Here is a 26,470-nt window from a genome sequence, read left to right on the forward strand (position 1 = left end):
GTATATATATATATATATATTTTATGACATTAAACAGTGTGCAGTGTTTTCATTTGAAAAATCAGAACACAATTGATTTTTAATTTATACATAAATTTCATTTATTTTTTTATACAGATATTCAAAACATTTTTAAAGAAATGCCTAAGTGTTTCATCGTTTCATACAGAAATTACCTTTTAGTTGCAAAGAACCCTTTTGGAAAGGCCATTTCACTGGAACTGAGGGGTTACAATAAGTGTGAAGTGCTTTAAAGTTTCACTGCTCCTTTTTTTTAAACAATCGTCCATCAGTTCCTTCATGAAGACCATTAAAAAAGTTAATATTAAAGCCAAACAGCACTGGGTTTCACTGCTCCACTGCAGGCAAGAGTGAGAAAATCTCTCCCCTGTGATCACCCTTCACAAAATGACACACATACTATCAAACCTTTAAAGAGTACAGATTATTTCCAGGCATAAAAAAATAAACTATAGTTCACCAATTTTTTTGCGCAAACTGATATTTTTTTCAATCAAGTAATTTACAGCTTCAAATAAACACCTTTTATGATACTATATTATCTTTGCAACTCCCCAACACGCTGTGCAAACAATATTAGCACATTGATAAATTAAATGATCATTAAGAGATCATCGCTTCACCCACAATGAAACATCCACCTACAGTGTCTCCTCACTCACACAATCCCAGGATATCAAACATGTCTGCGCCAAAGTAATTTACAATTACAAATACAAACACTTAACTGTAGATTATGATTTTTATGGATGTCTGAATTTTTGCAGAGAGATTCTGAGGAGACCCTTCTCCCATAAGAGCGCTTAAGGACTCGCATGGACAATAAAGACGCTTGGCAAAAACAAGCACGTGAAATGCACACACACAAACCAAAACCCCACAAGCAGAGCGTAATCTAACATGATGTGCAAATATACTGATTGTGCGAACGGGGGTGGGAAAAAGGCTTAAAAGGTCTGGTCATCATTACAGGAGTCGGTCCAGTGGCCAAAGACCTCACAGATGTCGCAGTAGGGCCGTTCTTCGCCCTTATTGCCGTGGTAGGTGGTGTGTGGAGGGGAGTCGGGCATCTGCATTTGTGTGGGACAGTCCTCGGTGTCATGGAGGTCGAAGCAGTCGCAGATGTCACAGAACAGCCTCGGGGGAAGCTTCTTCTTTTCCTTGTCATGGCTGCAGAGAAAAGGAAAGCATCTCCATGTGTAAGAAAAAAAGTTGTATTGCCACAGAAATTTGTATATAAAATAGTTGAACATTTTTCCTTTAAGTCTGAAAAAAATCAGTTATGAACCAGACTTACCTATCATAGTTATCCAGCTCACTTGGATTATTTCCGTTAAGAGCGGCAGCTGCCATTTTCTCCAATTTGTCCTTGAGTTCCTCATTCTTCTTTTGGAGGTCAACGATGACTGAATTCAGGAACTCAATCTGTAAAGGAGATACATAACAGTAGCATCAGTGTTGCTGTTGGAGAGTGGTCATCTACAATCCAATACAAAATTTATTTTTTTAATAGAGGGTCTCCCTGTGACATGTATTTATTTATTGTATTATGTGCCAAAACTTTGCCTCAATCCTATGGAAATACTATCACAGATAATAGTAAAAATACCCCGCCAAATCATAATTTTAATCTTTACTATGAAGTATGGTGGTGATTTGTCACTGTGAGTTATCAACCAAAGAAACTCCAAGCTTGGAGTGAGTCACAAGTTGAGTCAGTAAAATACCAAGGTATAATGAATGTCTTACTGAGAGGAAAATCATCCTTAACAGATCTGATGTCGGCTAAATATTTTCGAAATTAATTTAAGCAGAGAGCTTGTTGAATGCTAAAATTATTCAGAAATCAAGCTTGACTCATCTTTGGAAGACAGTTAGTCGTTCTGAAACCAACTGTAATGTGATCCACCAGACAAAACATAAGAGCCACAGTGACAGTGACGGACAAACATGCACAAGTGAAGCTGATGAAAAACATCAACAAACCGCTGCCTGATGGCGGTGTAGCATTGCCAACATCAGAGACAGGGCAGAGGAGAGGAGTTGGAGTTTAAGAAAGAGAAAGAGGAGAGAAAAAAAATGAGATTCAAATTAGGACCCACCTACTGCCAGACAACACACTCAAGTCATCACTGACACAGAAAATACAGTATAACATTTTAGAGTAAACAGAGGCAGGAAATGAGAAGTAAGTGAAGGTTCTGGGACTAATGAAATGCCGTGATCCCATTATTGCATGTGAAATGTTTCAATTTAACTGTGATACCGATTCATGGCAGACGTCTGTCACTGCTGAAAGGCCTGATATGATGTTCAGACAGTATGCTTTCAATGAAATTTCACATCCTTTTAGACCCATTTCACCTCTGTAAAACATTATACTGTAACATCTACATGAATCAACATTTTACTGCTCTATCAGAAGTAGTATTTGTTAGTAAATGTCTGAGTAAGCAGTACAGTCATTTCACAAACAGCATTCGATAAGACTGTTTCCGTACAACTGCCCCAATATGATGTCAATGTAAATGAGTAAGTGTTGAACCAGAAAAAAAAATCTGTGGGCCAGAGTAGGGAAGCAGCTTTACACTTAATGTATGAATGGGAAAACCCCCTCAATCTATCCAGGCATATGAATAGTGCTATTCAGGGGGAAAGGTGTACTCACTTGACTCTCTGCAGTCTCTTTATCCTCCTTCAGTTGGTCTAAAACAGCATCACCTGGAAACAACAGGTAAAATATTAAATGCAGGAGTAGAATAGTTAATCTTATTTAATTATAGAGGTCACCTCACAGAGAGCTAATGTTTGTGCTACAACAAGTATTAGCTGTTGTCATGAGTTCAAGCTGGGGTAGGCAGTTTTGTTTTGGCGTCAATGGGCAAAAATCCCATAATAAAGTTTCAGCATACTTCAATTTAGGTGGACTTCTTCACCTCCTCTTGGCTTTGATTACATGCTTTAGAAATCTAGTATGTGGCAGGAGACGTTGGCCAATCACAGCTCGCTTCAGAGAGAGGCCGTTTCTATTGGCTGTTCTACAAATGCAGATGCACATCCCTTTGGATGATGAAAGCCTGATTCAGTGTTGGAAAATCCTGCAGAAAAGTTGCTATTCCACTATTGGGAACTATTGTCTAAATTGCAAAGCAATCAAAAAAGGAAGGACTAAAAAGAGAGAAAGAAGGTCTAAATCCAAGTAAGAGACTCTAAAAGGGCGCCTGACAATAAATGCAAAACAGGTCAATATCAGTGAGGTCTTTCAGAGATGCAAAATGTAGCAATTTAGACTTCTGCTAACTGCAGCCAAAGGCTTGCACCTGTGACCAATTCAATGTAATTTTAATATAGCTAGCTAGAGCCTCAACTTACAGTCCTGTTACAGTCTGCCATGTCAAAGGGCTTTCCAGGCCAACAAGGGAAAACAGAGTAGTGATCTCATAGAATTGCTGCTTTATAATGGCATAGTGATCACAATCCTGATCGGAGTGTCAGTACAGTCGGTCAAGATACTGTCTGAACCTTGTGCATGTGCATGTGCTCTGCTGGTAGGAGGGGCTTAAGACTGAACTGCCTCTCCCAGCCTTAAGCCAAATCTTACCTGGGGACTTGTGGATGAAATCAGGCCCTGCAGCCAGCTCCTTCTCCAGTCTCTGAACACGGTCCTGTAGACTAGCCTTGTCCCGCTCCAAGGCCTGAATTGTACCCTGCATTGTCTTAACTGAATCACTTTCCTCACGCAGTCCAGCCAGCTGTGAAGAAAACATCCCACACTGTTTAAAATTTAAAAATATGTTATGTTTCTTGCACAAAATATTACTCTTGGCTCTAAAAACATTATCTTGGGACCACAAGTGAAGTCACTCACTGAATGATTATTAACAACAATAATTTCTGGCACATGTTCAATGTGAGTCTTTAATCTTCAAGTCAAGATCTGAGAGTACACAGTCCTCTCATGTTTAAGTTCAAAACAAGGTTGAAGAGGATGAAAGCATAATAGAGGTTGTGAACCTGTGAAAAGATGTGTCACTAGGTCTGTAGGTTTCTGGTAACAGATGTTCTTTCTTACAGTCTTCAAAGTTGCACTTTTAGGTTAGGCACTTGTAGCATCATTTGCATTCATTCTCAAAATGAAAGCGGGACAGCATTTCTGACCTAGAAGTGACATCCTGTGAGACTTTGCAATGTAAGAAACCCTTGCAAGGTTCACTGTTATTTTATTTATTCTCGGATTTGTTTACCAGGAAATTACTCTGAAAGTTACACATGGGCTTTACCAGGGATGTCCTGGTAATGCCTGCAGGCAAGCACCCTCTTGTATCTTCCCATGCTCAGAATCTACCACAACAGATTAAGATTCTGACTTGAGGGTGTAGAAAACGAACATTGTGCTACTAAATATTTCTTTGCACACCCACAATTGTTTCCTTGCATGCTCTCAGATCTTGACTTGAATTAATTTTGTGCAAGCTCAACTGTTTCTGTCAAGATGCTGCTGAAGCTGCAGACGATAAGAGAGTTCCCCCATGCATCAGATTCTCACCTCACTCCTCAGGTTTTCAACTTGCTGGTCCTTTTCTGAAATTAAGGCACTGTTTTTATGGATGGACTGTTGGAGGGAAGCCTTCTCCTTGTCAAACGCCTCCTTCAAGGTGCTGTCACTATCAAATACACAATACCAATTAAATCTCAGAAATACAGCACACAATCACTCTATGCAGAGGAAAAACTGGCCCCAGTTTGCAAAATTGTTTTCCAACTTAGGAATTCAAATGATTTATCCAAGTTTTATGGCCAATAGAGATGTTTCACAAGAGCCTTTTTTTCTGTCCGTTGTTTGGTCAAAAATATTTGGTATACTTGTAAACAATGCAAAACTGCAAATAAAGTAAATATAAAAAATAACTTAAAGTGCAGTCATTAAATTAAAATTGGAAATAAAAGAGATTCAGACAACAGTGGCAAAAAAACAAATAAACGTGCAAAATCAGTAGTGAAAGCACATATGAAAATGTTCAGCAGGTGAGATAGAACTGTGGGTTGAATTAGTTTGTAAAATGACTTGGGATGTGTTATGCTTTGCCTTAAGGAATAATCACATTACACTTTAAATATTTGCTCTGTTTCCCATTCATTGTTATTGCGGGTCAGGGTTCATCTTTGACCAAGCAGATTATTTATTATCTGCATCAAAACGTGACATCACATCCTCTTAATTGAATGGAAACACAGTGTGACCGTACCTTGTTTGTTCCCAATCATCTGCCTACATATATGCGATTAATACATGAATGTGTACCATTACATGATGATAACTGACATCACATACTAATAAAGGCGTGAAGTACCTGAAGGCATTATTTGGCAGGCTTAAAGAAAAATAACATAATGACATACCATTTGTTTAATTACAACTGTATATTAGCAAGTGCTACATAGGTGACAACTGGCTGTTAAATATCGGTGAATTTGCTGAGAAACTTCCTGAATCACAAAAATTATGCATTCTCTTACCTTTGCTTCAACTGTTTTTTGAGTTTCGAGTTCTCATCCTTGAGCTAAAAGAAAGAAAAACAATCAAAACCAATCACGGTCAGCAGATCAATAGATCAAACACAAATGTTCTGATGCCTATAGGTTTATGTAAGATTAAAAAAAAGAATAAAATATGTGTAGCGCACCTTCACAAGATCACTTTGAACTTTCTGATTGTTATCAAGCTCCAGAGTCAGCTTGTTGTTCTCATCTTGTAGCGTCTGCAGGAACTGACTCTTCACAGAAACTGCTTCTTTAAGCTCCTCACTGAATAAATACAAATGTTAAAACCATCTGACAACTCATTGAGACAACACAACTCCTTCACATGTTTCTTGATGTACAAACTTCTCACATTTAAATCGGACAGATATATCTGCAGCCAAAATTAAGGATATACTCACATTTCCTTGCACAGACTCTCAGTTCTCTGAGTTTCGATACAAAGCTGCTCTTTGGATACATTCAGATCTTCTTGGTACTTGGAATTATTTTTCTTCAGTGTTTCCAGCTAAAATAATAATGACACATGTATGTTTTGCTGAATTAAGATCAATATGAATCAAGATTTCACTTAATTCCATTTCTTTCACATATATTGCTTGATGAGAAGAACTCAAGGCATCATATTACAAAAGCATCTCTTACCTTTGTCTCCATCTTCTGCTTGGAGCTCCGGATTTCTTCCAACAAAGACTGGGCTTCATTCTTCTCCTGTATCAAACCGGCTTTCTCTTTTGTCAGCTGCTCCAGAGCCTCAGCAGTCTTGCCAGAGGCCTCTGTAGCCTGTTAAGTTTCAGATTAAGAGCAGCAAATGATTGGTTAAGATCAACACCTAATGACCTCAAAATGCATCAATTGACATTCATTATTTTGACATAATTTATTAAATTAATTGCATGCCTAATGAGCAATTAATTAAATCAATTTTAATTACTGATTTAGAATCAGCTATTCAAATCTCAGTTCATTGCAATTTTCAATTACATTCTGGACATACATAAATATTACACTAAGGATAATTAGTAAATATTCCTACAAGATACCCTACAACCTGTGGCCTCAGAACGGATATTGACAACCCTAGTCAGATAAAAAGAAATGTTTGCGTGGTAGTCCTGTAAAGTATGTGAGTTGTCCTTCCATTACCCCTGAAAACTGCTTTATATTGACATATTTCTTTATATATGTCCATACTGTTATTTAAGTGTAATTCTGACCAGAGAGATTTTGCAAGTATTTAACATTAAATGTGCAATGTGTAAGATATGGCCAGGATGTTAGGTTGAAACATAAAAAATAATTAACTTATATTATTACTGACATTATGTCAAAGACGCCTTTGAATTGTGTTGCATTAACCAGCTAGCCCTGGCCCGTCTTGTCTTGTAACAGTCTGCCCTCAGTCCAACATGAGAGGACAAAGAAGTAGAGTTTCCCTCAGGGCTTGTCAGTCAATGGCACAGTAAACACAAAGCTGAAAAGCCGAAAGCACTTGGCAAATGACCTTAATCCCAACCAGACGCTTTTGGCAAGAAACTCTTTGGCGGCAAAGAAAAGAAGTGATATAAACATTTTTAAAAATCGGAACAAGTGAAACACGTGCGTCGCTTTCCACTAGAGCAAGTTTAAGGTTTGAAATTTGATGCTGAACAACTTTGCAACGTTTCTGTTAGACTGGTAAGTTACATTTATCGCCCATTTAGCAAAACGGATCTTAATCGCAACTGATGACAAGACAAGCTGTATCGAAACCATTCCAAATGGACTTGGTATGTGACTTTATGGTTTTGGCTGTTTTCTTGCTAAAACTGATCTAAGCTAACTATAACGTAAACTAAAGGCCAATTTCAAACATAATTCTAAGATAGCAGTGTTATTCTTCAGAGAGTTTAAGAGTTTCAGAAGTTCGGCCATTTTTTGTGTATGCTTGCCCTGCTGTTGGTCAGTAGTTGGCTTTTTTTTTCAATAATAACTGATGGATGTAAATTTTGATTGTATGGAGCCAGTAGACATCAGACCTGACCGAAATAACCATATTGTAATCACTTTGAATTACCGTTATGAGATGAGGCCAGATTGAAATTTTGGATGGTTTGCTGTAGATTTTTGAGGAAGTGGCGAACTGGCGTCTCTTACTGTACATAATGTGGGTAGGAGGATGTGAAATGCTGCTCCCATTAGTTTGGAGCGTGGGGTCAGGTATTACACATTGCACCTTTAAAAATTGGACTAAAGCAGGTTACTGGGGGTATAATATCTTAAAACTACATGATAAGAAATCTATTTATTAAGTCTATCAACACCTATATACAATCCAATAAAATATGGCATACCATCAGATGGTGAGATAAACCAGATCATGACAACCAGAAGAATTTTGCCTCAAGTTAGATCACGTTATAAACCCACAGGCAAAGGCTGGGAGCTAAGGGTAGTTTACAGCAGTTAATAAATGGAAGATGAAAGTTAGACACTAAAATAAGGGAAGGAAAGGGGAGAGAAACCAGCAAGCATGCAGTGAGAAGGTGACATAGCCCCAGCCACTCTAAGGTTTGTGTGTCAGTGATTACTACTAGAGGAGGAATACCTCAAGCTGCTTAGAAATGGCATTTTTTAGTTGGGACTCCAGCTGCCTGACTTGCTGGGTGGCTGCATCTTTCTCCACCTGCAGAGCGTCCTTCTGAGCGGTTAGATTTGAGATGCTCGAGGAAATCTCTTCTTTCACATGGGCAGAAGCCGATACCTCCGCAACAGCGTTCTTATATTGCTTCTCCAAAAGTTCTTTATCTGTTTGTAGGCCCTTGAGATCAACCTCGAGTTGTTTTTGGCTAGTGTGCAACTTCTCTATCTCACCAAGGAGTCTCGACCGTTCTGAGGACCAATTTTCTTGGCTTGTGTGGAAAGAAGAAATGTTCTGCTCCAATTTACACTGTCCAGCTAAAAGGTCTTCCTTCTCTGTGGTCAGGGAGGTCATCCGTTTGTCTAAATTCTCAAGCTTAGATAATAGCTGTTCTTTCTCTTCGGTCAACTGACTAGTTTGTTGCTCTCGCTGCTTCAATTGTGTTTTCAAAGACTCCATATCCATCATAACGGACTTCATTTGCTCATCACCATCCTTAAGGTTGGAGGAAATCTTTTCATTTTCTTGTGTAGCTTTGGACAATGTTTTCTGCAGCTCTTCAATTTGTTTGGAGAGATCCCCTTTGTCAGATATCGCCTTATTTCGTTCACAAGACTCAGCCTGTAGCTGTGTCTCCAGAAGGTGCTTGGCCTCTGACACGGATTCAGTCTGACACTTTAACTCCTGGAACTCCTGAAGCAGATCGTGTTTCTCTTTTTGCAAGGACTGCATTTTGTTGTCAGCTTCAGTCTGCAATGATTGCAGATGCTGAACTTCTTTTGTCAGGTTATCAACCTGCTGAACTAGTTCTGAGTTAGCCTTCTCAAAATCCATTTTTATTTTACTGTGCTCTTGATCGAGTTCATTTTTTCCCCTTTCGAGATTTTCAATATCAGATTTGTGTTTCTGCAGCTCATTCTGTAGGTCAGCCTTTTCTCGTTTCAAAGAGGTCATCTCTGCTTCAACTTCGTCTTTTTGGCGTTTGGTTTCCTCTAGCTTTGTTGTTAAATCAGACTTCTCTTGATTAGAGACTTCATTTGCTCTAGAGTTACTATCCAACTGCTCCTTATTTGTTCGTACTTCACTAGCTAGCTTATCACGCTCAAGAGAAAGAGCATTATTCTCAGATATTGTTTTTGTAAGTTTCTCTTCTAATTCTCCCTTTTCCCCTGCCAAACGCTCATAATCCATTTTCTGCTGCTCTAATGCTGAATCCAGGCTCATCTTTTCTTTTCGAACAACATGCAGAGCCATCTCAGCTTCAGAATTCTGAAGGCGGAATGCTTGCCTCTCTTGCTCAAAAGACGATAATGCTTCTGTGAATTTCTCGTTGGACTTAGACAGTTGCTCTGTTGAGACTTGAAGCTTTTCCTTTAATTCTTCTATCTCTCTGAGGACCTCTTCTTTCTCATTACCAACTTTTCTTTGGATGGCAAGTAAGTCTTCTTTCTCCTGCAGAAGGTGAAGCCTCTCAGAATCAGTCACCTGACTGCTTGTCTTGAACTCTTCCAGCATCTGTGCCAGGCTCATTTTGGAGGCTTTAAGTTCTTCACATTCACGGACAGAGCTCTCCAAGTCTTTCTTGGTAACACTGAGCTTATTCTGGAGCTCCTCCTTCACAGTCTCAAGGCCCTTTTTATCCAACACAGCAGCACTGATTTCGGAAGACATCTCCTCCTTCTCTTTCACTAGTGTTTCTGTGAGGGCCTGCAGCTGGGTGTTCTTCATTGTAAGATCTTCTTTTTCTAAGTTCAAGGATTTAAGTTTAGCCTGCAACTCCGCATTCTTAGCATCAAGAGATTTTTTGGCATTTCTAGCAGAGTCTCTCTCTAAAATTAGATTGTCCTTCTCACATGCGAACTTTGACCTGCTGTCATTGAGGTCATCTTCGAGTCGGTTCTTCTCTTTGCAGACATTTTCATAATCCTCATTTAGTTTCTTCTTTTTAGCCTCTCTTTCTGCATTTTGTCTTTGAAGCTCTTCAATCTGGGCCTGTTTTTCACCTTTAGCATGCTTCAGGTTTTTGTTGTCAGTCTGGACTTCCTGGAGAAGACCTTTGAGCTTCTCCAACTCCTTATTCAACGAAGTCCTTTCTTCATCTGAGCACTTGTTGTTGGCAATTAGTTCCTCTTGATGTTTTGAAAGCTTATCTCTGGTTTTTAGCAGTTCTTCATTCTGGGCTGAAAGCTCCTGGTGACTAACCTCAAGTGCAGAGAGTTTAGTCTGCATATCTGAAAGCTGTTTCTCCAGTGTGCCTTTCTCAGACTTAACATTCTCACTTTCCTTACACATTTTTTCCAGATCTAGCCTCTGCTTTTCCAGTTTTTTGGATACATGTTCAACATCATGCTTGGAGGAGTCAAGCTCAGCAGAAAGACACTGGGAAAATAAAGATGAAAGAAAAAAAAGGAGGGGAATATATATACACAGGGAAAAGTAAGATGAGTCCAAAAAATAAACCAAGCAGATATGGACATAAGTGATATGCAATTGGAAAGGTTAAGCTGCAGGAGCATAAAAATGGCAAAAGATCACACCACAGCTTACACCACAATGGTTTTCAACACTATAAGGTGGAACACTTTCACTTTAACCCCTATTAACTTCTAATACATGTATTAAATAAATTGATGTCAACAAATTTGACTGGCAAAAAAAGAGAGAGTGGCTGCCAGAGTGTATAACTTAATGTATACATATACATTAAATGAACCCACTCTTTCCATTTTTGTGTATTGGATTTTTTTTTAAATGAGGGGAAATCATATACTGTACAGGTCAATGTTGTCAATGAATGCCTTCCATAATATAACTAACTTTCTGTTAGTAAGTGAAAATGTTCTACTTATGAATAAAATAGCAGGCTAATAAACAATGCTTGCAGGGGTATGAAGCTAATATGGTTGTCATATTTTGTAATTAATAGAACATTTAAATCTATAGCTAAACATAAATGTTAACTAGTGATTCTAGTTGTATTTCTTTGGCTTTTCCAATAACCAGAAATTGCAATAACATTAAGGACTTAATTTTAATGAGGTGTACCCCTGCAAGCATATAGCCCATGGCACCAATATAAATATGAAAAAAAGATGTTATTAGCCTTCCTATTAGGAGGAAATGAGCAACTCATCACAAATTATCGATATGATGGTGATAAAAAGTGACAGTGTTGTTGATGATGATGATGATATGCATTAATCACCAATGTTAAATGAAGACTATAAATTTGTGTCTACCATAGCTTTATTGTAAACCTCGCTTTCACATTCTATTTGTGTTAAAAGGTGTGCTTTTCAATTTCAAATTTTCATCTACAAAAAAAAAAAAGAATAGGTAATGTTTTTGCTAAAGATTTTCAATGATCAAACATTAGTAAAACCAGTCATACATAAAATAACCTTTTTAGATAAACAAGTTTCTTGCAGAGAATACAAAACAATTCCAACACTGATTCAACTAATATGCCTGCACGTTCGAGGGTTTGTGCTTACCTGAACCTGTTCCTTGTACGGCTGCAGTTCAGATACCAACTTCTCCAGCTCCTGGGTTCTGTCGTTGGAGGAGGAGAGCTCCTGCTTCAACTTGCCAACCTGATTTCGCAGAACCTCAAGTTCTTTCGCATGGAGCTCTGAAGCTTGAGAGAGGGATTTCTCTTGTGAAGCCTTGAGCTCCTCAACCTGGGTCTCACCCTGTTTAACAGTCTTCTCCTAGAAAACAAGATATTAAAAAGGCATTAACTTTGATCTACTTGTTTTGAAGCAGCCAGTGACTGAAGAACACACTTCAGTGAAAGTAGAAAATCTTTAAGAGCATAGTTAAATATTTTTGTGACTGCCCAATAATACTGACCAAGTTGGTGATGTTCTCCTGAAGGCTACTTATTTGAGACTGATGTGCCTCTCTGGTTTCTTTCAGCTCCTGCTCTTTGCGGGACTGTTCCTGCTGGAGTTGCTCATTTGAGTGTGCCACCTTTTCCTTCTCCTCTGATAGCTGACTCTGTAACTCCTCAAGCCTCCTGAATGGTCATAAAAAAAGAGGACATTTGAGGAAGATAGTCAGTGAGAGATTAGCAACTAAAAAAAACACAGACTCTAGCATGGAATAAAATAGGGCAATACACGTATTTTAACATGTCACAGTATCCCATTCTGACTTGACTGCTACAATAGGTTTTGTGGAGTAATTAATTATATAGGAAAATGGATTAATGAAGCGTGGTACCTTTCTTTCTGTATGAGCTCTTCGTTCATTTTGGTCAGCTGTACTGAACTATCACCCGATGTCTTCATCATGTCTGAAATATCATTTTCCAGCTTGCATTTGTCCTTTGAAAGCTGCTCAAGCTTTTCATCTGTAGCCTTCAGCTTCCTCTCCAGCCCTGATTCAAGACAAAACATGTTTTATCACAGCTTCTACAGTTATTATTCAACAAAAAAGGGAAAAAAAGCATACCATTTTTTTTTTTACAAAACATTCAACATATATGCAGTTCTAATGTTCTCACCAGCAAGTTGACTTCTTAGAGACTCTGCTTCTGTAGTCAAAGATGTGCACTGCTCTTCCTTCTTACTGAGCTTCTCAAGAGTTTCTGCAAAAGGAAAATGTTACATATTAGAACATTGAAGCCTTTATAAACAGAAAGAAGCGAATTAGCATTAGGGAAAAGATGAGAAAAAAATATTTGACTAAATGAACTCTTGAAATCGCTGATGACAATTACCTTGCATAGTATTTGATGATTTAGTCATCTCCTCTGTGCTTTCAGCCAACCTTTGTTTCTATGGGGAAAAAATACTTCCCATCAACTATTTTGTGTTTGTTTTTCTTGCTGGTTATACTTGATTGAGGTGGGTTTACAATTACATAGTTTGATCTATTTCAAGTTCAGTGTCATTATATGAACAGCGACTTTAATGCTAACACAAAAGAGATACTGTATCCATGCCCAAAACTAAGCTATAAGTCTCACCAGGCCTCCAAGCTCCTGCTCTAGGGTGTCCTTCTCCTGCTGTACAGTGGTCAGACTCTGCTGCAAAGAGAGGACTTCCTGCTGTCGGCTCTCCAAATGTGAGCTCAATTCACTAACCTACAGCACATGTCGAGTAAAAATTACAGTGACCAAAAAGAGAAAAAGCAAACAGCAAAGAAATATGCACATCAAAACAAAACATTTACTGGCAGTCGTTGGAAATGCCTAACTAACCTAACAGATTAAATAAGGACATCGTTTTGCTAAGTATTAAAATGGTCAGGAGATGGAAAAGAACTTTACCTTGGCACCTTGGTTGTTCCCTTGGCTTTGAGCCACCTCTAACTGACTCTTCAGGGTCACAAGCTCCTGGTCACCTTGTGCTACTTGGCTGCGCAGAGCCACCATTTCTGACATTTTCTCTTTGGTTTCTCGGTCCTTATCTTCGGCCTGTTGTGCCAACATCGCTTCTTTCTCTTCAAGCTCCTTCACCCTAAGTTCAGCAGTATGAAGTTTTCCAAGAACATCCTCCATCTCCACAAGGTGCTGCTCTTCGGTTTTTTCAACACTAGACCGTAGCAACTCCTCCAGTCGCTCCTTGTCCTCAAGCAGAGACAAAAGCTGTGCCTTCAGTGCCTGCACTTCCCGAGTCCAAGTGGCAGCATCACACTCACGTTTGGCTCCTGCCTCCTCTAGAGCCAACTTGTGCTCAATCTTCAGCCTCTCCAGTGCACTTTTGGTTTCGATTAGTTCTTCTGTCTGGGCACCTTCATCTTTGCTGAAAGACACCTTCAGCTCTTCCATGGCTTGCTGGTGAGAGGCAATGGCAGACTCCATCTTGGAACGCCACAGTTCGATAGTGTCAGCATTCTCCTTCTCAGCCTGGCTTAAACGCATCTGCAACTGCTCATTGTCACCAGAGAGCCTCACAGATGAAGCCTGAAGCTGAGCAGCTGCCTCACTGTGGGTCTTTTCTTGAGCTTCTAGCTTTTCCTTGTACTTTTTCAGCTCTTCTTGCTGTTTAGCTTCTTGGGTAGCCAACTGATCCCTCAGAGAGTTTATCTCTTCCAGAAGGGGCGATAGAGTGGAGTTTGAGTCCTCGGAGCCCTGTTGGGTCCCAAGACGCAGCTGCAGGTCAGCTACCTCTCTTGTCCGCAGTGAAAGATCCCTCTCAAGATCCATTATACGGGATCTTTCGGACACAGTAGCCACCTTCAAGAGCAGAAATCTTATATTCAAAGATACGTCTGACATACTGAAGTACTGTGTACTAACAAAAGTGGGTTAAAGACTTAATCATACTTTACTGTTACTAGATAAATGAAAAAATTGTAAACTGCAATTATAGACAACAAAGCCTTTTGCTAATAAAACTCAGAGAAACTCTTCAGTTCAATTACTTAATGAGGAAGGCATGAAAAAGATTGGTCCCAAAAACAAGGTGTTATACTGACCTCTAGGGTATGGTCCAAATAATGGAAGTGAACACTGAAAGCATGTATGGAGCTATAGTAGTGTGCAAGACATTTTCCACCATCCATTACACTAACACTATTAATCCCTGAATTAATGCTAATATTGACCTCATGAATTAGTACAACCATAAACTAAAAATCTTTGGGAGCACTGACATGTTTCCTTTAGGTTTATGCAATCAAGCTATGTTCCATTTTAATGTTCTCAAATACGCAACCAAATATTTAATAGCATGGCTAATTGAGCATTAATCAAAATCATCATTTTCTTGATAAAATAATTATCAAAAGTGAGCCTGTGGAAATGATGGCCCTGAAACTACAGAAATATAATTTTCCTGATAATCCTTATGTCTAGAATAACCTAAGGGAACACAAGGATGCATAGTCTGAGAGGTGGAGCAGGTTTTGGACTAGCAAAACGCAGGGACACCAAATAAGCAGGACAAATGGATGCTGGGAAGGACTGGGGAAGTAGAACATAGGATAACCCAGAAAATGATTAGCTAGGACAAAGGGAGAAGTTTGTCTGTCTGGTTAAGCAGTGATATAATTAAAGCAAGTGTGAGTTCAGATTGGGTATTATTGGAAAATAGTACAAGTAAAAGAGCTGTCACTCAAGACAGCTGAAAGATGTTGTGGTTATTATTTGACAGTTCTAACAGAATGTTATTCATACATTTGAGTGGATCTAGTTTAATATAAAAGGGAAGATAAATTTCTCTGTAGCTAATGCCACAAATTGAAGTACTGAATTTGAAAATCTAACCTTAGGCTGGATGGACTGATTTGAGCATTTAAAGGAGATGTGAAGGATCTAGCGGCATCTAGCGGTGAGGCGACCAACCACCCCTCACCCAGCATTTAGAGAGCCTACACTGGCCTTCAGGTAATGTAAAGCCGCCAAAGGCCCACCCTAGAGCCAGTGTTATGGTGGACTCTGTGGAAGAGGACCCACTTCCTATGTTTTTTTGAAGGACTCATTCTAAACCAACAAAAACAAAACAATTCTAACTTTTAGGTGATTATGCACTAAAAAACAAGGTTATAAATATTATATTTCTGCCAATAGGTCACTATAAATCCTACACACCTTCTTTAAATAATCCTAATATATTTGATTTCATTTGTTTGTTATATCATCAAGACTATTATTTTTCTTATGTGAAGCCTAAGAAATGCATTTATGGGGTTCACCACAAGCTCATACCAAGCAAAGCTCCAGTTACTGCCCAGCACCTCTCTGTACCCCTTGAAATGTTTTTTGGCTACAATCCCCGGCACAGGCTCTCTTTTCCAACGCAGCACACTGCAGAGCAGAATTCATTACCCTAGTGTCTTCTAACTCTCTTTGGAGTTTCTCAGCTTTGGTCTTTTCAAAGAGTAGGCTCTGTTCAAGCTCCTTAATGTGGACATGCTCCAGTCTGGTCTGCGTCTGTTAGTAAACAAGGGGGAGAGGAAGAGAACACACCAGTGCCACCATCACATGCCAGCCCAACGCAGACAGAGAGGGAGGGAGACAGGAGAGGATGGAGGGGTTTGGACAATGATAATGGGGAGGAGTGTGTTTGAGTGTGTGTGTGTACCAGTATTTGGGGGGTTGTGGGAAGGGTTTTGGGTGGGGGTAGGAAGTGATGGATGAGTGGAAATGGGAAGATACCCCATGCAGAACTTTCAGGCTGTGCCATAAACAGCTGCATACAGGGAATTTTGTGAAAGAATGGTGGGAAATACAAAACAAGCGACAAAAGAGGGGCCATGTGTTATGGATGTGCAGGATGAGGATGTTGATGGAGGCAGTTTATAAGTAACCATGCAAAATTGACACCTGGTGAACAAAGCACACTGATTGTTATGATACACAGAGAAATTGATAATGTGTGTCAAGCCAGCAAGTAAATTAATTAATGACTTCACCACATCATGGAGAGAAAGCAGTTACGGCAGTGTCCCCTTTCCCCCAGGTCTAAATGCAGAATACATACAGAAGATATCTAATTTTGTAGAATTGTCATAATGATTTGACAATAGAAAGTTAATACAGTAAAAACATATTTCTGCATTTTTTTGTATTTAAACTAAACCCACATTATATCTTGATTTTGTACACTCAGCCTGTAGCAACATCAATAACCACACTGCTTTCTCTCGTTGGTGATCAGGTCATTGTCCACATTGTAAGTATTGTATAAGAAACCACCAGTTATCAGACCACCATGTGCAGGATTTGTGACAGAAATCAATCAATACCACAAAAGCTCAGGCTGTTTGGCTTAAGAAACAGAAAGGATTCCCATTTGATCTTTTGCTACTGTGTGCTATGAGTAAGGGTTTTATGGCAACTTAATGCAGCATTTTCTGACTAAATTTTGTGCTTGTTGTATTACATGCTACCCGGTGTATTTTACCATAAAGTTACATTTCAAAAAGGGGAATAGCCAAAACTCTATCCCAGGTGATGCATTAGCCTTTTCCTGGACAAAATCTGACAAAACTGTGATGCCTGTCTAACTAACTGATACACGACATTAAGAGGTAGCTAATGAGGCAAGGGAGATGTGATTATGAGTCTTTAACAAATTAATTTTAGGGATTACTGTGCATCCTTAGGGTACTTAAAAAGTAAAAGTTTGCTTGTATGCCCCCACAGTTCATTGCCCGTGGAAGAGGTATAGACTATAATGTAGCCTGGCAGATGTATCTTTGCATAAAAATTACATTTCAATCTTAAAGCTGTGTTATTTCCCTTCAGCTGCAGTGGGCAAACTGAACAGGTCTGTGACTGGGCAGTGGAATGACAAGGGAGCATCTCCAGTGGTTCCATGCTGAGCACTGGACCAACATGAAAGACGAGGAAGAGAAGGAAGAAGAAGCAATAACATCACATCACTGAACAGGGAGGCACCGAGGGTTATAGCACAAAATTAGTACACCTTCAACAGCTTGAAGTCAACAAAGCATTTTTGAGTTTGGCCTAATAGGAGTGTTTTTTGTTGGGGTCTTTCAAGCTGCATGCAAGTTTTTAATATATCCACAGCTGTGAGTAAGTAATAAACGGTTAGTATACACGTTTAAAAAGAAGATAAAGGGATATTCTAACCCTGTAGCCCTCAACTTAACATCTATTTTGAGCTTGGATGCCTTCAGGGTAATCGAGATGGTTCCCTGTGAAGCACTGTGGAATAAATAACAAATCCTTTGATCAGATACGAACACAAATACCACTGGGCCCCAACACTGCATATCACAACTTTGGATGGGAACACAGCTCACTTGAGAAGAAGACAATGAGTAATCAGAACCTGAACTACCATTATAGGAAGGAAAAGAAATGTAGGCCATTTCAGAACAATGTCGAATTAACTAGGACAATGTGGTTGAATTTATATTATATATATATATATAGCCATTATAGAACAACATTTAAAAAAAATATAATCTAACTCTACATGAATTCTTTCACAAGGCTAACTCTAGTCCAAAAAAGTAATTATGCCCACCGTTTAGTGACTACATGGATATCAGGCCTGATTATGCCAGAACTTTCCTGCACCACTGGGCGCATCTGACAGCACATTGTCTATTGCAAGATGAAGCCAGTATCAAACTGTGCATGCAAACACACCTATTGAGACTGCAGAGTGGGTAGTTTTCCCTGCTAACATAAAAGAGATAATGCAAATGCTTTTTCTGCAGCTCTGTGACAAGGGATACCAGTTAATCCTGTCCAGTCTTAAAATCGCATTGGACCTGCTCCCAGGGAAACATACTGATGTACAGTTAAAAATAAAAATGAAATCACTTGTGTGTCATGGATGGAGAAGGGGTTAATGTGAACTGAATTTCTGAGATGTAACCAGGATGCAGGGTGACTAGAACACCTGATGCCTCTCACTTAAGATAAAAATTGAAATTTTAAAATAGTGGGACAAATGTTGGATCAAACATCCACTTTTGAATTTTCAAACAGCAATTTCTGATTTGCAGTATGATTAAATGTCATTTCATTGCATGTTTGTTTTTGTTTTTCTCAGAAACAAATATTCAGTAAAATGTGTTTGTTAGCCATGATGTGGAATTGTGTTGAGTATTTACCTCCAGGTCTCCTTTGGTAATGCAAGCTTCCTCTACACGGAACTGAAGGTCCTCCACTTTCCTATTCAACAGAGAAAAAAACTTGCTGGAGCTTTTTCAACATATCTGGGGAACTAACAACCTGTAACATATAGTTAAGCAATGATGAAGAGCAAGTTTAAGCCAAGGGAGACTAGATCTTTCCCCGGGACTCTGAAACAATACATCTTGGAATCCTTACCTACGCTCCTCCTCGAGCTGATTCACCAGCTCGACTTTTTCTTTGTCTGCAGCTTCTACCAAGGTACGTAACTGATCCATCTTGGCCTCCATCTTCAACAGAAAGGTCGATATGGAACATTTAAAAAAAATAAAAATCAATGCCGATGACAAGGCAACTCTTATTCTCAGAGTAATTTAGGATTAATAGGAGATTAATGCAAAGTGTTGTTACTGAACCACTAGGTGAGCTGACCTGCTCCTGATCATCCCTGAGCAGACTAATTTCTTGCTCCATCTCTCCAGCATGGCTAGTGGCCTTGGCAACCTCAGCTCTCTCCATGTCCCTCTCGGCCATAAGCTGCTCAATATGCTGCTGCTTCTCCTTCAGCGCCTCCTGCAGGGCTGTGGTGCCCGAAATCTTACGGTTGTACCGTGATGATGTCTCTGTTAGCTATGGAGAGACGGAACAAAGCAAGGTCAGACTGGCAAGTAACCACAGCGTTAAAAAAACAGATGTGACGAGTGTCTTCCATATCTCACCAGGCCTGTGCGGCTGGGCTTGGCGCTGACAGACGATGCTACAGAGCTCATGGTACTGATGGAGGAGGCACTGGGGCTTCGCTTTAGCCCTGATGGTGTGGCCACTACTTTCCGAACCGTTGTTTTTGCTTTGGCTGGCGTGGTGGAGGGGAAGCCGATGCGTGTGACTTTGTGCACTGGAGCAAATAAGCCATACTTGGGTTGGCACTGAAAATATCTGGAGACACAAAATTGACAACAATGATAATGGGAGTTATAGTATACATGTGTTTTACAAGAACAAGATCATTTCTTAAATTATTTATAGATCCAGTAGCCTTTGTACCTTGTGCCAGCCACTGCCCCGTCATTCTTTCCCAAGGGCTCATCTAGTTCCACACCACACCACTCGCCTTTTGCGAAATCCGTTTCTCCAAGGAAACGTACCACTCCTGCCTTTGTACCACCAACCTGAGAAGAAAACACCATACATTAGCCGCCATTTAATCTCCTGTAAAGATAAGAGGGGTCTAAAGAGTAATCAGCTTTGGCTGGTAATAAACCCTGAGTAAGATAATTCCATCAAAGCAACGGACACAAACATGAACCAGCTCTGAAAAAATGAGGCCAAACTGTCAACATGTGAAACCAAACAATGTTCATTTTCTTTTAATTATTTGAACACAAGGTTGACATAATGCTAAATTTGGTCATTTATGGGACTGGACACAGATGGTGACTGCACTCAAAGGAAGTAAGTACTTTCATGGATTTAGATTTGTACATTGAAGATGATTCTGTCAGAAAAATGTGCATTCATCTGTCATGGATATGCCAGCATATGACTATTAGATAATGTAACAAACTTTACCAATACTCGATCGCCCATCTTCAGTTCCCTTTCCCCCTTCTTGACTGATCCGGTCTCAGAGAGGTTGGAGACAGATTCACTGTTTGTGCGTGCAAGGTTGGAGGGTGGTGTAGCTGGTGTGGCTGTTGTAGCAGAGGAGGCCTTCTTGGTTGACGTGGTAGTTGAGGGTAATGTTGATTTTGTTGCGGGTGTATGCGAGGCTACACTGCCAACTGAAGGAGTGGGTGATGCGGCACGAGAGGGGGGTGCTGTCTGAGTTCCATTAGCCTCTCCCTCTGTGCGAGACAACTTGGATGGGCGGGTAAAAATTCCTCGTAGGGCTTCACACTGGAAGTAGCGCACCCCTGCGACCGAACCATCATTTTTCCCAATTGGCTCATCTAGAACAATCCCTGCCCACTGTCCTGGAGCAAACTGTGCCTCTCCCAAAAACTGTATGTAACCCGGCTTGTTCCCATTTACCCATACCCGCTCCCCAATTTCAAAGCTCTCCCCAGTGTTTTGGGCATCTTCTTCATTGGCACTTGCAGCTGATTTGTCGGCCGCAGCAACTTTAGCACTCGCTGGAAAATAAGGAGAAAGAAAGTGAACAGAAGGTCTTAAAAATTACTGAGTAATCAAGCTGTGTGAAAAAGACAAATGCAGTACAAAACATTGCAATATCATGTGATTTGATGTCCAGATTAAACTTAACAAGTTTGATCTCTTCTCTGTTTACATATGGTCACTTAAAACCTTAAAAATGTATAGTAAACTAACCAACACTCAAATCAACAATATTTATATAGGACTTTACACACAACATAGTTGAGCCAAAGCCTTACAGCACACAAAAAAGATAGAAGATAGATTTATGAATAAACATGAATAATACCAATTCCTTTTTCCAGGTGGTCGCACAAGTATTGGATAGAGATTGAAGCAAGTGTCTGAAATGCCAAAGGCCCAGTGAATCAACCTTACTCTGTTCAATCCACCACAGTCTCCTAGACATGACTTTCTCTTAGCGGTTACATGATTGGCTTGGCATTTTAAAAAAAACCTTTTACTATGCTCTTGCATCAGTTGTGATTTAATGCAGCTTAATGCAACTGGTTAAGTGGACTCAACCAGCTCAGAAATTGACCACCTAGCTGTTGTTGGCGAACCTCTGAACAAAAAGAGACACTCGAGAAAGAACCCTTAGAAAACCTACAAAATAAACTCAGTACCAGCACCACAAGTGTGAACCAAACAACCATTGGTTTGCCACATGGTCACCTTAGGTACGAAAAGGAAGATTTTTACCTGTACTGGGGTTGGTCTTGGGGGCTGCTGTCCCCCCTGGCCTAGCTATCCTGCTGGGCCCTTTGATCCCAGTGGGCTTGGCTGTGCTCATGTTTCCTCCTGTGATCTGTTAGACCCACAAGCCTTGTGTCCGTCGGTGGGTACAGACTGAGCCCAGACCATCAAAACAACAGGTTGCAGCTCTGTGATGGCGAAGTTTTTCTCTCCTCACCAAAATCAATAAACAAAAAAAAAATAAAGACAAACAAAAAAACTTGAAACAAAAAGAAAAAAACAGGAAAAGGGAGGAGGGAGAAAAAGTGCTCCTCACAAAAAGGACCCTGTTTGGAAGAAGAAGAAAAAAGAAACATTACTAAATGTGGGTGTACCGAGTTATATTTTTATTGAGCACTCACTCTTGATTAAACAATTAAATGTCTTGTTATTTAGCCAAGTTAATTTATCATATTTGCAAATGTACTATTTGCTTACTTGCTTGCCTCAGCTAAGAGAGGCAGTGACAGCAGTAATTTAATTTGGTGGAAACTAATAAATAGCAAGTACAGATATGCCTTTAAGGCACTTTATTTTTTGTCCTCTGTTAATGGAGGCATGTTGTTTCTGTTGTGACAACAAACTCTTCAGCACACACCATGTCACAGTTACGACCTAAAAATACCCCGGCAAAGGCCAGCCGATATGCAGTCTATGTTACTGCCATCATGAACTTCTGAATAGGTCATCATCTTTGACCTTGACTACAATACAAGCAGTACCCTAAACAGTCCCTCACTCAATCTATCATTCTGGCATATAAAATCATGTAAGTCTGGTTGGCTGCTTCTCCTAAAACAGGATTATTGTAGAAACAAGACCACCATCAGCAGCAGATTATCCTGTTTGTCAGATTACCTCACCACAGAAACAGGGTGCCCCTGTTGTTAGAGGTTTGACAGTGTAACTCAGTGCTGCATTGTGATAAGTTTATACATATTGATCAAACAAGAGTAAAACTATCTCTGCAGACCAGGTGCACAGAAAGTCTAGTACTACAAGTCTGAATCTTGATTGTGCTATCATTGAAAGCACATAAGCAACCTTAAAACAATTATGGTGCTTTGTCAAAAACATGACCTAACATTTATTGGAATTTGTAGGTGTAGAAACATGCCTCTAAGATGTCACCATAATACAACCTTACATTTGGTAAAAACAAGTATGCGATCAGCAATAAATTCTTGTATGTTAGGGAAATATTCGTAAATTTTTCCCATACTGTTTTCAATGTTACTGTAATGTTAAATTGTTATTGTATTCCATGTGCTGTTCACCTGCCTGTTAGAGAGTAGCATGCCTTTTGGATAAATTTAGATATCAGGGTTCATGTAAATTCTGTACTTGGAATTTCCTTCAGCGCCTTACGCGTGAGAACAGAGAGCTTATTTTGTGGATTAATAAGGGTGAGTGACTATAATTGTTAACTCAATCATTTTCTGTTACACACTGCATATCAGTCTATGCTTTTACTTATCCTTAATATTACCACAGGCCTTGTCAGTACAGTCTATGAAATGGCATGACTAATGTTAAGAAAAAAGATTTCATTATTCTCTGTTATTAGCATAACCACTGATTTGAAACGCTTACGGGTTCCTGGGGCAGAGTCACAACAATGTTTTGAATGTTCCAAGGAATTTGAGGTTATTCTCAAACTCTTTTCATTTCCATGACAGTGAAATACACCTATAAAATATAATATCAACAAACCTAATGCCTTCTCACTTCTTTTGCAAAGTCACACTGTCAGTTTCAGGTCAGCAAAGATGTTTGATCTCACGCAGGCTAGAAATTTAATATAGAACTTGTTCAACAGGACCACACAAACATACCTTTCATTCCTGAAAGGGCCTAAGAGCTACAGTATGCAGGTTCACTGAAAGAACCGAGAAGACACGCTCTCACACCCTCCTAGATATTTCTCAGCAGAAAATAAAGGGTGGCCATCAGCAGTGACCTAGTTCAAATGCAGCGCTCCAGTTTTCTCCCACTGTGCCTTTGAATGATACTGATTAGTGCCCTCAGGTCAGGAGGAGGCCAGTGAATGAAAGCATTTCCATAGCTGAAGACTGCATGGTGGAATTTAAATTCATACAAAAAAACCCAACATTTGACAATATAAATCTTAAGTAATTTATTTTGCACAAATACTAAAAAGGGAAACTTTAAAAAAAAGTCACCAATATTGTATCAATATCTTGTCTAATTGATACACAAGCCTGTGGAATGTGACAAGAAGTTTAAAAACAAAAGCAAATTGCATAATGTTGTCTTAGTGGAACATCACCGGGCTTTACTTCGACTGTCTTGTGAGCATTAACAGAGGATGTTTCGGATTTGATTGAGCTGAAGCAGTCAGCTGAAAATGATCCACTTAGTCTGGAGAATTTCCCACTAAAGTAATGTTAATCTTTAGCCACTGACTCTCACGCTAATCTGCAGCTAGGAAGAAAGCCAAATACAAATGTTTTGCAAAAGTTTAACAGCATTAATATGAAGATGTATTAAAAAGTAAATTTCTTAAAATAGATTAAACTTATTAGGCTACAATTACATTCCATGTTCCCGGGCTCATTTTTTTCTGACGCAAACACAAATAGAAATGGGCAGCCTTTAAAACAGAACTGATATTTAAACTACTTCTCAAAATGACTGCATGGACATAATCCACTTCCATGTTGGTAACGACAGACATTTATGCGTTCAAACTCTTTTCAAGCAAAGGAAATGAACAGAATAGAAACTCTTTATGAGGATTTCCCTGTCTTCCATTATCAAAAGCATGCTGAAAAGAAGTTCCTACAGAATTAAACAAAATTAATCAGCAGACGAGTATCTTCATACGATTATATTGTTAACTAGTTGACTGTTCGTGGTACACTTCCACTCTATATATTCCAGTTAAGCATATCTTACTGGAGAGCAAAAACACGGACAGAGACATTAGCTGAAGCTGCTTGTGTGTTTTGCAACAACAGTAAATAACAGTCTCTTTCCATTTCAGCCTTCCAAGTATGTGTTAACTCATGGGAGGGTGTCAGTGGTTACACAAGCCTTTGGTACAAACCAAGTACAAACTGGTTTTCTTGAAATGTTTTTGCAGCATGTCCAGTTGTGGCTACTACAACCACAGCTGCTTAGTACAACTTTATGTCTTCGCAGGTGTGTATTAACTGATGGAACACTCATTACTACACTTGTGCTTTTGTCATCCCAAGGCCAAAGCATGCTCTGGCTCTTCCTTTTTGAGGAAACATCTGCTGGGATGATTATGTAGGCCCCTGCTAGCTAGCACTGACAGAGGAAGGTGTAGTAAAGCACCAACAGGACATGAGCACAGAATAAGAGCTAGAAGCACCCTAAGTCCTCAAAGTCTGGGAATACAGATTTACCTTTTTTTTAAGTTAACAAACCTCATTACATTTTTTTGTAACTTCCCCACCAATGTAAGCGATTCTCTCATACAGCCTCATCTTAATTTAAATATGGAGAAGTTCAAAGACGAGTAGAAATACGGGCATTTTAAAGTTTCAAGTGGTATGCCTTTGCAATTCCCACGACTTCAACCACCAGATTCAGTCAGTCAGCCTAAACAAGTTAATCTGCTGTCTGTCTGAACAGAAAGGCTCAATTATAAAATGCCTAGGTCACACCTTTAAACCGCAAAATTGGCAAATGCAGGGACTCTGCCATTGCAGATACTTCACGGACATATTACACAGTTCATCAGTGCAGTTAAGTCAATTATCCTGAGATTTGGACAATAAACTCTCGTTTCAACGTGCCTCGCCTTGTTAACCTCTCTCAGTAGCTAACGGATTGAGAGCTGTCGATGAGGTGGCACATCTGGTAGGAATGAAGCCTGTAAAAATACTATAGCGGCTAACTTACCTTACAAGCTAAATCGACGTCTTTGCTGAGACACTATCCAGTTTATGCTGAATTATACCGGTAACATCCACATGTTACAACATCTGAATAACACTGACTGACCACTGTGATACACACAGCGATTGAAGAAAATTCCCCAAGTCCTGAAGTCTCCGCAATGTCACCGGAGCTCCAGTAGGGCACACTGCTGCTACAAGTTGAGAGTCAGCAGAACAAATTGTTACAGATTAGATCACCTGTAAAGATAGCTTGCCGTATAATGTTGTGGTAATACGCACTTGACCACCATGACACCGCTCCGGTTTAACGGAAAATGAATCCCGGTCTGTTATCAAGATTAGACGTGATTAGTTGCTAAGTAACGTCAGCAGTGAGGCCCGAGCAATACGGGACCCGAAGGGCTGGTTAGCTTAGTTAGCTAGCTAAACTAACACCTCAAGTCACTAAAGCCAGAACAACTTTTACCTCGCGGTTAGTTTCCTGGTTTATCAGCAGCAAACGGACAAGCAAGTTTACGGAAATAGGTGACCTCGGTGTGAGCTGGCTAATACTCACCTGATATGTTTCTGTACAGCCTACGTCTTCTCAGGAAAAAAATACACAGCTAGCAAGCTAAGTGGAGAACCACGACGACTAAGTGCTAGGATCCACGGGCAGCACAGCCCAGTATCACAGACAGTGTAGGAGCTGTCTGTCCAACGGCCGAGAGGAACGTCAACTGGAGGGGCCGACCAAAGATGATATGTTCGGTAAGATGGAGCACTCCATCTCGTCTAACAGAACTATTTCAGGTTTTAAAAAAACTTTACTGTTAAAACCAAAAAATCACAAGAGTCGCATAAAAGTAATCTTGGCTAATATTTTAATGGCAAAGTAGAGGTTTGCACCACGGAGAAGTTTAAATATTGTCTAACAAGCGTAGCAAGCATACACTGTCATCA

At 39.7% G+C, this 26,470-nt stretch overlaps 1 protein-coding gene across 5 annotated transcripts; it reads right to left on the minus strand.

Moving 5' to 3' along the window:
* Positions 1-72: 72 nt before the first annotated feature.
* Positions 73-26,470, minus strand: clip1a (CAP-GLY domain containing linker protein 1a). 5 transcript variants are annotated; one of them, XM_059336371.1, is made up of 27 exons: positions 26,085-26,470; positions 21,603-21,922; positions 20,316-20,878; positions 19,791-19,915; positions 19,466-19,682; positions 19,179-19,376; positions 18,945-19,036; positions 18,725-18,785; positions 15,960-16,064; positions 13,458-14,366; positions 13,155-13,271; positions 12,906-12,963; positions 12,690-12,773; positions 12,407-12,563; positions 12,035-12,200; positions 11,677-11,892; positions 8,150-10,561; positions 6,208-6,345; positions 5,964-6,070; positions 5,706-5,826; positions 5,539-5,582; positions 5,373-5,393; positions 4,568-4,685; positions 3,623-3,773; positions 2,690-2,742; positions 1,319-1,446; positions 73-1,191 (listed from the first exon to the last, which is right to left on the minus strand). In XM_059336371.1, the coding sequence occupies exons 2-27, from the start codon at positions 21,691-21,693 to the stop codon at positions 969-971; spliced, it is 6,675 nt and encodes a 2,224-aa protein (XP_059192354.1). In that variant the 5' UTR covers positions 21,694-21,922; positions 26,085-26,470; the 3' UTR covers positions 73-968. The 5 variants fall into 5 exon arrangements, with proteins under 5 accessions (XP_059192354.1, XP_059192355.1, XP_059192358.1 ...); XM_059336372.1 differs by lacking the exon at positions 26,085-26,470 and adding an exon at positions 25,530-25,802; XM_059336375.1 differs by lacking the exon at positions 8,150-10,561.

This window comes from Centropristis striata, chromosome 7 (genome assembly GCF_030273125.1).
Source record: "Centropristis striata isolate RG_2023a ecotype Rhode Island chromosome 7, C.striata_1.0, whole genome shotgun sequence".
NCBI lineage: Eukaryota > Metazoa > Chordata > Actinopteri > Perciformes > Serranidae > Centropristis > Centropristis striata.